At 42.7% G+C, this 15,046-nt stretch overlaps 1 protein-coding gene across 1 annotated transcript in view; it reads left to right on the top strand.

The window, feature by feature from the left end:
• Window positions 1–13,042, top strand: part of PSMB2 (proteasome 20S subunit beta 2) — a 45,997-nt gene extending 32,955 nt beyond the window's left edge. The window contains exons 4-6 of the mRNA XM_056123042.1: window positions 8,279–8,441; window positions 10,075–10,124; window positions 12,807–13,042. Coding sequence (XP_055979017.1) covers window positions 8,279–8,441; window positions 10,075–10,124; window positions 12,807–12,914 — 321 coding nt within the window. The 3' untranslated portion in view covers window positions 12,915–13,042. The remainder of the gene's footprint in view (window positions 1–8,278; window positions 8,442–10,074; window positions 10,125–12,806) is intronic.
• The last annotated feature ends 2,004 nt before the right edge of the window (window positions 13,043–15,046 follow it).

Raw genomic sequence — 15,046 nt, 5'->3', positions numbered from 1 at the left:
AAAAATGCTGGAGAGAGATTACAGGGTGAAGGTGCTTGCCTTTCTTGCAGCTTACCCCAGTTCAACCCCTGACACCACATATAGCCCCTGAACCCCACCTGGTGTGGCCAAAACTTCTCCCTCAATTATTTCCTGGCCTGGGACCGTGGCTCAAGTAGTGGAGCACCCACACTGCATGTGTTAGATTCTGGAATAGATTTCTTGTCCTGGTTAGTCCCACATGCACTGCCTGGAGTAAGTGTAGACCTATGCAGACTTGGTGGTATAGCCTTCATTTTTATGAAGTAAGTGACATTACAACTTTGAAACTAAGCATGTTGCTATTTGCACTGTAACCCATTGATGATCTTCAAGGATAGCCTTTGGACATCAACCCATCTGTAGAAAAGTTATAAAACACTTACTGGGAGTGGTTGTCTGTCTCTGATTCTCAGACCATTGTTGATAATTGGGTTTACAAAGATTGAAAACCACAGAATAGATTGTTTCACAGAATAAAAATTACTTCGTAAGTAAGAATTTTCTTGTCAATTCTGTCAGGATTGATTAGTGTTCCTATTCAGGACAGTTGACAAATTCTTACATGTGTTGCTTATGGGAAAGTAGAGAATTGATGGGAAAGCTAGAAAATGGAGGCTTAAAATCAACATGATAGAAATATCTATAATGGCAAAAACTGCATGAAGGTGCTTAAGAAATGTCTGTTTCTCCATGATTTGCCAATCCAAGATAGCTCAGGTTAGGATAGGTTTACAATGAAGCACACCTGCTCAAAGTGTTACTGCTTATGAGTGTTCATGATAATGAACACTATCACCTTAGGGCCTCTGTCAAGAGTTCAAGGAGGTAGGTTGAAGGGCTGGAACACATGGTGGCAAATGTGAGCCCAGGTTAATCCCCAATACCACATGGCCCTGCATGGTCCCGCAAACTTTTCTGCCATATGTCAGATCTGGCCATCTTTTTTGTTTGTTTTTAGTTTTCATACCATCACAAAGACATGTATGAAGCATTTTGTGTAGTTTCTAAAGGCCACAGTGTTCTGTCTCTCCAGCTGCTTGCATTTGGTGGTCTCCACTTCACCTACCCAAGGGAGGCTGATGGCGATGGGTAGGCAAAGGAAGGAACAAGGGCCAGGCTGGTTGGTATCAATTGCAGTTTATTCCATTCCCATCTCCAGACTCCTCCAATTCCCCTTCTTCTCTCTCTCTCCCTCGAGCCCCTTTCATTCTCCTTCTTGCTTCCCCCTCCCCTTACAGTCTTAGTTTATATAGCAGTCACAAAGGGTGGTGATACAAAGGTGGGTTGAACATTAACAAATCAACAAAGAGAGGTAAAACCACTCCTCCAGGAGATTAACTCAAGGACAAAATCTCATCTAAGGACATTACTCAAGAAGATCCACTCAAGGGTGGGATCCCAAGGAAGAACAGTGTTGCTTTCTTCTTTCCTCAGCTAGTAATCCACTTAAATAGTTGTAGTAAATCTACTTCTAATATTTCTAGCATTATCATTCTGTATGAGCGCAGTAAGAGAGAGAAACTTATGGTTTGGTTCTTCCTGAGGACATCTCACTATATATTCCAAACCGCAGTCCTTAGGCCAGGTTAGTCTTCCTAACCCCAGCAGGGTCCTAGTCTAGTCGTGACTTTTGGCTCATGACAGCATTTGTCCATGATCATGCCCTCAACTTATAGTTGAGTATTGTGGCGCTTTGGCCTGGCCCATTTCTATGCCTGGTAGCTCACAGCTTACCCTTGGTCCATTCAGTCCCTCGTTGGGACCCTGCTTTTGGGGTGCTAGGAACTAAGGGCAACTGAGTCAAGAAAGCAGATGCCCAGGAATAAATATTATTTGGAGTCAATTAACTCCCAAGTTACAAAGCATAATATTAACTGTCTTCCTGTGTTAATACAGAAAGGACATTGCTTTAAGGTAAACTATGCAATAGACATAACTTACAAGTTAAGTGTCCTTAGAAGGATCCCATCTTACAGGTTAACAGAATCTGACTAGGGGGAAAAGGTGATTAGCTGACTGGGGAGGAGAGCACAGAAGAGTTTACAGATAAACAGAAGAATGGGGGGGACATTAGTGGTGGGAAATGTACACTAGTGAAGGGATGGATGTTGGAACATTATATGACTAAAACCCCATCATGAAAAACTTTGTGTTCTCACAGTGTTTTAGGAGAGAGGGAGGGAGAGCTCGTGGGGAGGGGGAGGGAGAAAGAGAGGTAAAACTTGTGTTTTGCCTCTTAAACTATCTATCCAAGCCAATATACCAGGTTTTCAGTGAGAACACTAGATGCTGGAATAACTATTCTAAGCCACATATATGTTAACAGAGTCGGATTTCAAACTCAGGTCTAATTTTTTAATGTAGCCTACCTGTCTATTCCTGAGATGCTTACTTACAGTTTGTTGTTCTCTTCATTCAATTCAAAGTGCCTGTCCTGTGCCCTGCTTTACTTTAGTAACCTGTGGCAGAAGGGTGATAAAGAAAAAGAACTAGGAACCTAGCAAAACACAAAACTACTTGTGTATTCGAGAGGTTCTAGCAATTGACTGAAAATTAAAACCAGTTTTTAGAAGTACAACCTAATTTTTACTAACATTTAGTAGTCTTTTTTATGATATTAGGCATTAGTGATATGTGATAAAGCATAGATAATGACTTCAGGTGTGATAGTTATTCATTCATCAAGTGTTTATTAAGCATATGCTGTATTGAGCATATGCTTGTATATAACTGAAAAAAACATAGTCCTGTCTTCACAGAACTTGTAATGGATGTAAATGTTTGCATAGGTGAGTTTGTATCTTAGACATATTAAGTATTTCCCTAAATATTCCGCAAGCAGTCATGTGCACATACTGTAAGAATAGCACAAAATTAAGTGACTTGCAATTTGTTCCATTTAATTTTAACACTAATGAATTAAAAATGAGGGAATATTGCAGTCAATAAGCCTGTAACTGTGGTTTTGTCACTTTGAATACAGTGCGTGTGTGTGTGTGTGTGTGTGTGTGTGTGTGTGTGTGTGTGTGTGACACCCAGCAACGCACAGGGGTTGCTCCTGGTTCATGCACTCAGGAATTACTCCTGGCCGTGCTCAGGGGAACCATATGGGATGCTGGGGATTGAACCTGGGTTGGGCCGCATGCAAGGCAAATGCCCTACCCACTGTGCTATCACTCCAGCCCCCTGTTTTTTTAGGGGAGCAAGAGAATGACAGTACACAAGACTGAAATTTTAAAAAACTAGTGTGAATCAGAGATCTTTGATGCAGCATTGTCAGAATTTCAGAAACTGCAAGTTGTTACACAGATGTATTGATTTAATTAGTCTAGATAACACCATTTATTTATGCTTAAGCATCTCACACATGCAAAAGTTGGTAATTCAAAGTCACACAATAATTTGTGAGTTATCTTTTATACCACGTGTTATAACTTCTGAATACCAACTTTCATGAGTGTGTGTCAGATGCTTAGTATAAATAAATTTTATAGACCAATTAAAGTACAGTTTGCTTCTGGAATTCTGCAAAACAATTTCATGTAAAATCTTTTAGTAATGACGATTTAAATCACAATGATTGTTTTTTAAAACATTCTCATTAGATGGACAGGATCTAATTTGGGTTAGAGGCAGGACACATTTGGGTTCTGCTGGTTAAGACCTCTTTAATATCTTAGTATACTATTCAGACTTGAAAAGATTGTTTTGAGTAACCAGACAGTAAGTATTCTGGTCAAAGAATGAATGGTAGAGTTATCCTCTTAGTAAAAAGATGGACTTGTTTTGAGACTGTTTTCAGTCTGTATTGTTTTATCTTGGGGAGGGAAACCGGAAGAATTTTCTTATTATATTTCTCTTCTTTTTCCCCTTTTTTCTGTTCTATTTTTAAAATAAAAACACAAAGGTATTCTTTGTTTGCCTGATTTTGCAGTATTGTTTTAACACTTTTTAAAAAATGCTATAGTGGGATTGGGGTGAGGACGGGTGACTTAAAGGGCTGGAGCATATGATTTGCGTGTAAGAGCCCCGGGCTTTGTCCCCAGCACTGCATGTTTCCCCAAGCACTTCCAGGAGTGATTCCCCAAAATGCCTTTATGTATCTTTAGCTAATATTAAAGGCTTGGTTGGTGGTTGGTTGGTTCGGGGGACCACATCTGGTAGTTCTCAGTCTTTACTCCTCACTTCTGGACCTCAGGGGATGGTATGTGGTGCTGGGGTTTAAACCTGGGTTAACCAGGTGTAAGGCAAGTGCTTTACATGCTGTACTATTGCTCCAACTCCAGTATTTTTGTTTTTAAAGTGACATGCTATAAAAAGCAAGTAGGTGTGTGACTAATAACACAAGAAATTAGGTAACATCTTCTGAAGTTTGGAATGCCTCACTTCTATTTTTTTTTTCCTCACCACATTCCCTAGAAGGTAGAAGTTGAAAAGATTATGGAAACAGAAGTTCATAAGGGTTAAGTGTCTTGCCTAAAGTAAGACATATTAAGAATGTTGTCACAGAATGTGGTCGAGAATTCCAGACCCTGGGAGAGTGTTGTGCACACTACCCACTGGGAAATGTGATAATCGGGTAATTATTTTTTCAGATATCTTGACTGCTGCTGGTCAGTTTTTGTTTCTCTATTTGCCATTTTACCCCCAAGGCAGAAATTTGTTTGCAAATTAAGACTACTGTATTATCTTAAAGATTGTATCTTTCATGCTTTAGTTCTGCTAGTTTGGATTTCTAGGTTAAGTATATGATATTTTCATATGTTCTGATAGTTTCTTTAGACTGCCAAGTACCTGTGTTAATCAGTGCTTTTAAAAACTCTAAGGTGGGGGATCAGAGAGATAGTACAGTGGGTAAGGTGTTTGCCTTACACTTGGGTGACCCGGGTTCAGTCCCTGGCATCCCATATGATCCCTGAGCACAGAGCCAGTAAACCCTGAGTATCACCAGGTGTGACCCAAAAATTAAAAAAAAAAGAAAAAGTAAAGGTGAGCTGATAGAGTTTGAGCATGTGCTTGGCATGTGGAGGTGTAGAGGCCCCTATTTTGATTTCTGGCACAGCATGGAACATGGCCTCCTGAGCACTGCTAAGTGGCCTTGGAGGCCTCTGGCTCTGCTGAACCTGAGCAGTGCCAAGCTGAGTATCACCAGGAGTGACCCTGTGACCCTCTGGTCTCTGCCTGGGAAGCCCACCAGTTTAAGATACCTTATGTTTCATGATATGGTACATTCAGTTTTGATGTTTATTTAATTTAGTGCATAGGTTTTAATATGGGTACATATCCTATAAGGACTGGACCACTCACTACCCACAAAAGCAAATAGAGGAAAAAACATTTTGCAGATATAAAGGAAGGCATGTAAAATAGGAATCTCAGCACAGAAGCCTGGGGACATAGACTGAAGTTAGCATGGTGAATGGTTCAGAAAAGAATAATCCAGGGGCTGGAGCAATAGCACAGTGGGTAGGGCGCTTGCCTTGCACACAGTCAACCGGGTTCGATTCCCAGCATCCCATATGATCTCCCAAGCACCCCCAGAAGTAATTCCTTAGTGCATGAACCAGGAGTAACCTCTGTGCATCACCGGATGTGACCCAAAAAGAAAAAAAGAATAATCTTCCGTAAAGAATATATCTTATGTGCGTGCGTGGGGGAGGGATGCGAAGATGATGATTTGTTGTTGGCGGGCTCTCGGGGCAGCTCTCTCTCCTCTTCCGCGTTCAGTGCTCTTGAGCCGCTGTGTACGGACCGGTTTGGGGTGGCTCCTTCTTTGTGCTTTGCTTCTGTGCATGCTGCTGTGCTGTCTTCTGTCTGTCTCTCTATTTCTGACTGTCTCTGTAGTCTCTCCTCTGGTCTCTTCCGATCTCTCTCTGGAGCGCTCCTTGTGGATTCTGACTCTGCCCCTGCATTCTGACTCTGGCCCTCTCCGCTCTTACAGTCTTAGTTTATATAGCAATCACATAAGGTGGTGCCACAGAGGTGGGTTGAACATTAACAAGTCAACAAAGAAAGGTAAGACCACTCCTCCAGGAGATTAACTCAAGGATAAAATCTCATCCAAAGAGATTACTCTGGATTGTTAGATCTGCTCAAGGGTGGGATCCCATTCAGGGTGTGTCACTTTCTCCTTTCCTCAGCCAGCAATCCACTAAATAGTCATAGTAAATCTACTTCTAATATTTCTAGCAACGTCATTCTGTGTGAGCACGGTAAGAGCACGGTAAGATTACTGTGATAAATATAAGAGATATATATAAAGTTTGTTTTTTCCTGAGGATGTCTTACCACAGTCCTCAGGCCAGGTTAGTCTTCCTAACCCCAGCGGGGTCCTAGTCTCATCGTTACTTTTGGATCATGACAGCATTTGTCTGTGATCATGCTCTCAATTTATAGTTGAGTGTTGTGGCGCTTTGGCCTGACCCATTTCTATGCCAGGGTAGTTCACAGCTTGCCCGGGGTCCATTCAGTCCTTCGTTGGGACCCTGCTTTTGGGGTGCTAGGAACTAAGGGCAACTGAGTTGAGAGCAGATGCCCAGGAGTAAATATTATTGGAGTCCCAGGTTACAAAGCATAATATTAACTGTCTTCTTGTGTCCATACAGAAAGGACATAGCTTTAAGGTAAATTAAGTTCCCTGCGGCAAGGCTGAAAGGACAAACCCATTGTTATCCTACAGTCATCCATTAGGAGATGATAAGTGAGGCTGACTGGTTAAGGTTCTCTGTAGAAACTTGCTTTTTTCAGACTTGCTGATAATACAATGGAGAACTATAAATCCTCATTAAAAATTAGTTATCTTATTGGGAGTCTTATATTAGGAAAATATACAGCTTTTTACTAAGTCTACAGTTAGAGGATTACTACATTTCTTTATGGTCTGGATAATTGCTGTTTCTATTAAAAAATGATTTGACTTAAATGTGTGAGATTCCCTATCCCAAAACTTGTTTCTTTACTAATGAAGCATAGAGTTTACCATTTGAGGTTTTGGTGTAGAATAAACAGGCCTAGACGGAGCCTGTTTATTCTTGGCCCTGGTGTTGGAACTGCTGCTTTCTTTAAATTGTGATCTTACTCTGAGAATTGTTGGGTTCAGCAATTAGAAAAGACACAAGAGTACTCTGCTTTGAGTTTGGAATGCCTTTTTGGTTTTGGTTTGGAGAATAACAACCAGTGTTGTGTGGGCTTAATCCTGGTATTGCTCAGGGATCCTTCCTGGTGGTGCTCAGGGATCCATATGTGGTGCTGGGGGATCAATCCCAGTCAGCCACATGCAAGACAAGTGCCTTAACCTCAGTTATCAACTCTCTGGCCCTTGAAATGCTTTTGCAACACATTCAGATTCATAAACGTTGAGAAGAAAGCAACTTTTTTTGACAGGGGGCGGGGGGTTGGGGGTAGTTTGGGAGCCTTTCTTGTGCCAACTGAGCTGTACAGTGAATATGAGGGCCTGCGGATATGGTACTATTTAGAGGCCATATGATGCCTGGGATTATGGGGCTTTGGTACATACAAAACATGTATTCCTAAATTCTCCCCAGTCCAAGAAGAAAGTGCTTCCATATACCTTAAAGCACCAGATGCTCATCTGTTCAGAGCAAACAAGTTGATTTCAAGTTCCCTAAATCTTGTTTTTTCTTTTGTACTTCCCCCATTCCCTTCCTTTATTGGAGTGTCCGGAGTGGTATTGGTAGTAGTGTTCACACACACTGGATTACAGTGTTGCAGGCTGTTTTCATAGAGGCTACACCCAGCCATGCCTGGCCCTGTGGTGCAGGCCTGGCAGTTCAGTCAGTTTGATGTAGGGCTCAGGCCACCAGGGCCAAGCAGTGTGGGGGAATTAAATTCATCCTTGCACATACTTGACATTGTGCTCTACCACTGAGTTATCTCCCTGGCCCCCACTATTTTCTTAGTCTTCAGAAGTTTACTCCCATTTAACATGAAAAGGACTGCAGCTATAGCAGGTAGGGTGTTTGCCTTGCACACGTCTGACCCGGGTTCAATTCCTTAGTCCCTCTGAGAGAGCCCGGCAAGCTACCAAGAGTATCCCACCCGCACGGCAGAGCCTGGCAAGCTCCCCCTGGCGTATTCGATATGCCAGAAACAGTAACAAGTCTCACGATGGAGACGTTATTGGTTCCCACTCAAACAAATCGATGAACAATGGGAGGACAGTGCTACAGTGCTTATCATGAAAGAGGTGTCAGCATTTCTGCTTTGACCATTACTTTGCCATATCTTTTCTTTGCAGACCCCATATCATGTCAACCTCCTCCTGGCTGGCTACGATGAGCACGAGGGCCCTGCACTCTACTATATGGACTACCTGGCAGCCTTGGCCAAGGCCCCTTTTGCAGCCCATGGCTATGGTGCCTTTCTGACTCTCAGTATCCTGGACCGGTACTATACACCAAGTGAGTTCTCTTGGTAGGGAGTAGTAGCAGCAGAGCCTCGTCCTTAGCCTTCATTTTTGTGAACTTCTCCTTGGGGTTGGTTGACCAGGACTTGACTATAAGAGGATGTATCTAATGCCCAAAAGGGGCAGGGGAGGGAGAAAATGAGAAACGGGGGGTGGGGGGGGGGCTGGAAGGAAAATTCAGGACATTGGTGGTGGGAAATGTACACTGATGGAAGGATGGGTGTTGGAACATTATATGACTGAAACCCAATCATGAACAAGATTTTTAACTGTGTATCTCACTGTGATTCAATTTTTTTAAATTTTAAAAATAAAAGAGACGGATCCTTAGAGATACACTGTGGAAGCTGCTCTCTTTGTCAGCAGGGTTGTTGAAAGACTTTACCAGACATAATGAGAGACATCCTATGTCCAGAGCTGCTTTTTGTTTTGTAATTCCATTGCAGAAGTTCAGCCTTTTAACTCATTCTTGCCCTGCTTAGATGCTTGTTAGCATCTTTGCTGCAGAGAATGAGCAAGTAAACCAAATGGCTTGTATGTTTGTTTTGACTTTGTGAGGATGAACAAGTCACTAGCATGACACCTGAAAATTTCTTAGTTTATACATCAGAGCTTTTTGAGGCCTGAAATCTTGGTCGATCCCTTGGTTCTTATTACCTAATGGCTGTTCTCTCCTGTAGGGAAGTGCTGTCTCTGTTTTCAGAAACTCAGCTTAGCAGAGATTCAAACGAAGGGATGATTTTTGTGCCATTTACTGTATTCTGACCTCAGACCCAGTCTCAGCTTTAGCCACTATGAGTAATAGACACTTGGAATTTTTAACTGTTACAATTACGGGCTATAGATGCAGCACAGATAACTGCTTCTCTTCTTACATTCCATTCTTTCCTGCCAGTATAGTGAGAAACTGATGTTTTTATTCCTTTTTTGGTGCTGCCCTCTTGCTCAACCTCAACCACACCAAATGCTCCAGGCCATATCCTGAAAAGAATTATCCTGGCCTCCTAGTGACTCTTTATTTTGACGTCTGTTGGTAATACAGTTGATATGCTCGCCAAAATAACCACCAACCACTCCTGCAACCTTCATCCATAATATGTCATCCCGGTTTGCCATGCTTGTGGACAGTCCCTTTGCTGTGAGTCTCAGCTGTAGTCTGTGAATCCTCTCTGATTGTTAGACACTGAGACCCAGCTGGGATCGTGAAGCTCAACTCTGGCCTCCCCTCCCTTTCCCTGATTTGCAGCTGGCTCAGGCAGACTGAACTGACTTAAGCCATGGTCTAAAGTTGGGGGGATGGGCTCTAAAAAAAGAGGCAGGCTGCTGGACTTCTCCAGAGACTGGCCCTGGCTGTGGGAGGCCGAATTCCGTCATGCTAATTACCCTTCCCTGTAGCAAATCAATTTGCAGTGGCTAGTGGCTGCTGGAGCATTGGGTCTGGGGCATCCTCAGCTGCATGTGGATTAAGTTTGTTGCAGGCTATAAGACCAGTCAGCTTGTTTTTTGTTTGTTTTTCCAAGTGTTTGTGTAGGATGATGACCTGAAGGGGTCTGAAGCCTGATTAAAAGTTATGGCTGGGAGTTGGACTTAAAGGTAACACCTTCATTTTTTGACCTCTTCTCTTTCAGCTATCACACGAGAGAATGCAGTGGGCCTTCTTAGGAAATGTCTAGAGGAGGTAAGTGGCCCCTGTGGGATCCTGAAATAAATGTTTGTCTCTGTTTGCCAGTCAGTATTATTACAGTTTCTTGGTTGCATTTTCTTTTTCTTCTGATCCTTTCCAGAGGTGTAATAAATAATCTTTAACCATATATGAAGTTGCTACCAGGCATAAAGTTTGGTGGTTAACAAGCTTGTTTTTTTCTTCTCATTGGTCACTGCCTTGTTGATGTCAGTTTTACAATTTAATTACTTTTATTTTTTGTTTCTCAGACTACTGGCTCTTAAATTTTAGTATATCTAAAAAACGTCTGAGGATTTGTTTGTTTAAAAAAAATATATAAAAATTAGTGTCCCTGTCCCCACTCCTCACGTCCAGCCCTGATTCTGAATAGGTTATTCTAGTGTGGAGCCTAGGAATATTTTTAAAGTTTCAGATGATTTTACTGTATCAGGTGACAAATTAGAGTCATACTTGAAGAATTAGGTGTTATTCAAACTGCTTTATTTTTGTTCGTTTGGGGGCTACACCCAGCAGTGCTCAGGAGTTACTCCTGGCTCTGAACTTAGGGATCACTCTTAGCACAACTCGCAGAACCATATGGGATGCCCAGGATTGACCCGGGTTGTCCATTTGCAAGGCAAGCACCCTACCCACTGTCTACTTAATAGGTATGAACTCTGAAGAGAAAGCCTCTCCTGAGAATAAGAAGGTCATAGAAAGCCATTGAGAACTTTGGGCTGAGTGGAAGAGTAAACCTTCCATTTATGAAGCCAGAAACACTGACCCAACCGATTCCATCCTACTAAGAGTCTAAGACTTTGGGGTGTGAATGAGGAAGAAAGCAACTCCCTTAGGCTTTTTTATTCCTTTATTGTTCTTGTGACTTAAGACTGAACTTGAGTGTATGGTTTAGTGAGAGAATATGTAGAAGAGTGGGTGGGAATACTGGAAATATTAACAGTTTGCCTTTTATATGAGCCTGTCGTTTTCCATCTACAGTGCCCCCTCTTGTTTATAAATCCCCTTTCCAGAACTGAAGCTGAGAATAAGTTCATGTGCTTTTCTTAACCATTCAGGATGCGAGACCGTTAGTCTTGCAGCCCAAAGTGTTACAAAAACTGCCAGGAAGAGACAAAGAATTGGAGTGCATGCCTAGTACAAGCAGCCAAGTTTCAGTTTCTGGCACCAAGTGGCCCTGAGCACTGCTGCACATAGTCCTGGTGACCCCTCACCTCACATCACTGTGCTGGAGCACTGAACCATTAGCCTGTATCCCCAGTACTGCACTGCTTAGGAGCTCCTAATCCCTCATGCAAAAGAAAAGCACCACCAAGAAGACATAGAATATCAAGTTGAAACTTTATTTCCCAGTGATCCTTAGTATAACTATTTTAGAAACCAGGTTTTCTTTTGGAGCTAATTTCTTGACCTAGAATCATCAGTCAGAGAGGACCCTGGAAATGGAATATTTTGGTGCACTTAATCCTTAGCTGTAAGGGAACTAGAGAGATAGTATAGTAGATAGTGCCTTTATCTGGTATGCAGCTGACCCAGGTTTGATCCCCACACCCCATATAGTCTCCTGAGCACTGCCAGTAGTGATCTCTGAGTGCAGAGTCAAAAGTAAGTCTTGAGCACCACTGGGTGTGGGACAAAAACAAAATAGTCATTAGCTGTGACGGAAAATACCAAGAAGAGTGTGGGCTTAAGCCTGGGGAGTAGATATTTCCAGGACATGCTCCTAGAGAGCAGGTAGGGTACTGCAGGAGGTATGATTCTTGATGGTGTGCATCCAATCCTGGTTCAATACCCTGTATCATATAATCCCTATAGCATTGCTGGATGTCACCCCCAGGCTCCTGTCTTTCCCTCCATCCCCACCCCGCAATGAAAAGCAGGTAGAGATCATCATGCCTTCTTTCTAGAAACTAAGTAAAGTGTCTGTGAAAGAGAGCCATAAAAGCAAAGACTTCTAGGAGCTGTGTTCCTTAGTTACCTTTAGCTGGGTTAGTAGACGCTTCCAACCATGAACGTAGACCACATATCACTTGGAATCTCTCAGCAGGGAATCTCATGGTTTGTTTGGTTTTGGGTTTTTATGCTTTGTGGTATCAAACCCAGGACCTCATAAATGCAAAGCATGCACGCTGCCACTGAGCATCCCCAGCCCTGAGAGTGTGGAACTCTTATTCTAATGACAGGTCACCTTGACTTGGAAGAGGTAGAGCAGGGCTGGGTCCAAAAGCAGTTCTGCTGACTTCCTTCTCCCCACCCGTACAGCTGCTCATACATACACTCACACTCTTCACTCACAACAACAGTCCCTGTCACGTGACTAGAGCTAACTGTTGAGCCCTCGGTGTACATCGCTTTGACTCAAAGTGTAGTCCTAGGAGATTCGCTTCCTTTATTGGCTTATTACCTCCAACCTTTACAAAAGGAAGTGTTTAACAAGCTGATGGGTAGTAGACTTCGGGGACTAGGGCAGTAGGTTGTTGCATTCTTTCATCAGCTCGCAGAGCAGAGACAAGCTCCCAGCTGCATTTTGGGATTTCCTTTATTTCTTGGTCCTGAACTACCTCCTTTTGAAAGACCAGGTGCTGCAATAGCCAGAGCTTTTTGCCTACTTTTGTACCCTGTGCATAGGGAGTGCTCAGCAACTGTTTGTTAACCAATTTCCTTCATGTCTTTCTGCAGCTCCAAAAACGCTTCATCCTGAATCTGCCAACCTTCAGTGTTCGAATCATTGACAAAAATGGCATCCATGACCTGGACAACATTTCTTTCACTAAACAGGCTTCCTAACGTCAAGCCCTTCCTCCCACTTGCTAGGGAACTATTTTTGATGGGCTCCTTTATTTTTTTTCTACTCTTTTGACATGTACTCTTGATAAAAGGTAAATTAAGAATAAATCTGAATATGATTAAATCGAGCTTTCCAGTTAAATTGAGTCCTAGTTTGCCTATCATCATCTCGGGGAAGCTATGGAGGGGAGGGTGAGCCTTTCCCGGCCGCTTTCCCTTTGTGGTACAGTTGTTGCCCTGTAGCAGCTGCTTCGTGGCTCAGCTTCCTTTCCATCTCGGTCTTCAATATTTTGTTTGCTTATTTCTCATTCACCCTAGTAGTACTTTTGCCTTTAAGTGTAAATCTAAATTAATTAGAATAGGTAATACATGCACTTAATAAAAAATGCAAGCAGTGCAAAGACAAGTAGTAACAAATGTTTCTTCCTGTAATTTGATCATCTGTTTAACTTTTTAGAGGAAACATCATCTGTTAATTTCTTATCTATCCTTTTAAGAGTGACATCATTCTTATATAAAGCATCTGTATGTGCATAACATAGATAATCCCTTTCAAAAATATTTCTAGACCCAAGCTCCATTGGGGTGACCCTGATAGTTCTTGGCACCTAATACTAATGCCCAAGCAACTTAGTATTGAACCACTAGCCCAAGCTCACCAAGAATGTCCTGGTGGCTTGCCCACCCCACCAAATTAGAAATTCTACATATGATTGTTTTATTTAATACTACAGTGGATATTGTTTTATATCAGTTAATATATAGCTGCCCGGTTATTGATCTGCACACTACTTCTTTAAGGTAGTAGTTAACTAGATGTTTTTTTGTTTTGTTTTGTTTTGTTTTTGCTTTTTGGGTCACACCCGGCGATGCACAGGGGTTACTCCTGGCTCATGTGCTCACAAATTACTCCTGATGGTGCTTGGGGGACCGTATGGTATGCTGGGAATCGAACCCGGGTCTGTCGTGTACAAGGCAAACACCCTACCCGCTGTGCTATTGCTCCAGGTCCTAACTAGATGTTTTACTTTCTAGTCTGCCTTTCTGGGGATGCAAACTATAGGTGTCTTCTGTGCTCAGGGGTTACTCCTTGCAGGACCCAGGGAACCATCCTCAGATGCTGGAGATTATTCAAATCCATGTTGGCCATGTGCAGGGCAAGCACCCTACCCACTGTACTATCTTTCAACCCCTAGATTTTTTTTCTTTTTTCCCCATATCCCCTGCTAACTTAATTTTCTTTATGCCATTGTGCTCTTAAATTTTCTGAAGTTTGCAAAACACTTAAAATCCACCAACTATTTTATATCCCTGACCAACATCACTCAGAATGTTAAAATTGGTTCCCATCTGCTTTAAGGTGTTTAATACATAGAAAAGCAATTTATTCCTTTCTGGGGGGCTGGGGGTAGGTTGGAGAAGAGAGCATCTGTTTTGCCTTAGGATAAGGAAACTCAGCCCTAAAGTGAAGCTGACGAGGAACCTCCAAGAGAGATGAGAAAAGGTGTTGGAATAGTGGGAGCAGCTCAGTGCTGCCAGCTGAGCTACTGTTCCCCAGCCTGCTCCGCCTGAAGTTCGGCTTCCTTTCCCTGTTTCCTGGTCTTGGTTCTTTGACTAAAGTCCTGGGTTCAATCACTGGCACCACGTGGTCCCTCTAATAATCCTGGGAGTGACCCCAAAATGACAAGAGGGTATAAGGAGTGAAATCTAGGGCTAGAGAGATAGTACAGTGGGTAGGGTTGCTTACCTTGTTTGTGGCTGATCCACTTTTGATCCCCGGCATCCCATACAGTCCCCAAGCACTGGCAGGAGTGATCCCTGAGCACAGAGCCAGGTATAAGCCCTGAGCATCACCCACTGTGGCCCAGAAAACAAGAATGAAATGCTCCATCTAAGAGCTGGATTCGCTTGGGATATGCACACATGCAGAGCAACAAGCACTCATGTGAACACATACAGTCCACTATAAATGGTCATAGTAGCACATTACATTGACCCAGTCAAAATGACACATCTGCACAGACTCACAGAGTCTCAATAATACACATCACGAGCCTCCCCACATTCACCCCAAGCAGAACCATAACCGCGGATCATGATGACTTGGCCTCCCTTCTCTTTCACACAGAGGT

Source organism: Sorex fumeus, unplaced genomic scaffold (genome assembly GCF_029834395.1).
Source record: "Sorex fumeus unplaced genomic scaffold, SorFum_2.1 ptg000047l, whole genome shotgun sequence".
Taxonomy (NCBI): domain Eukaryota; kingdom Metazoa; phylum Chordata; class Mammalia; order Eulipotyphla; family Soricidae; genus Sorex; species Sorex fumeus.
This window is presented reverse-complemented; position numbering and strand designations above follow the sequence as displayed.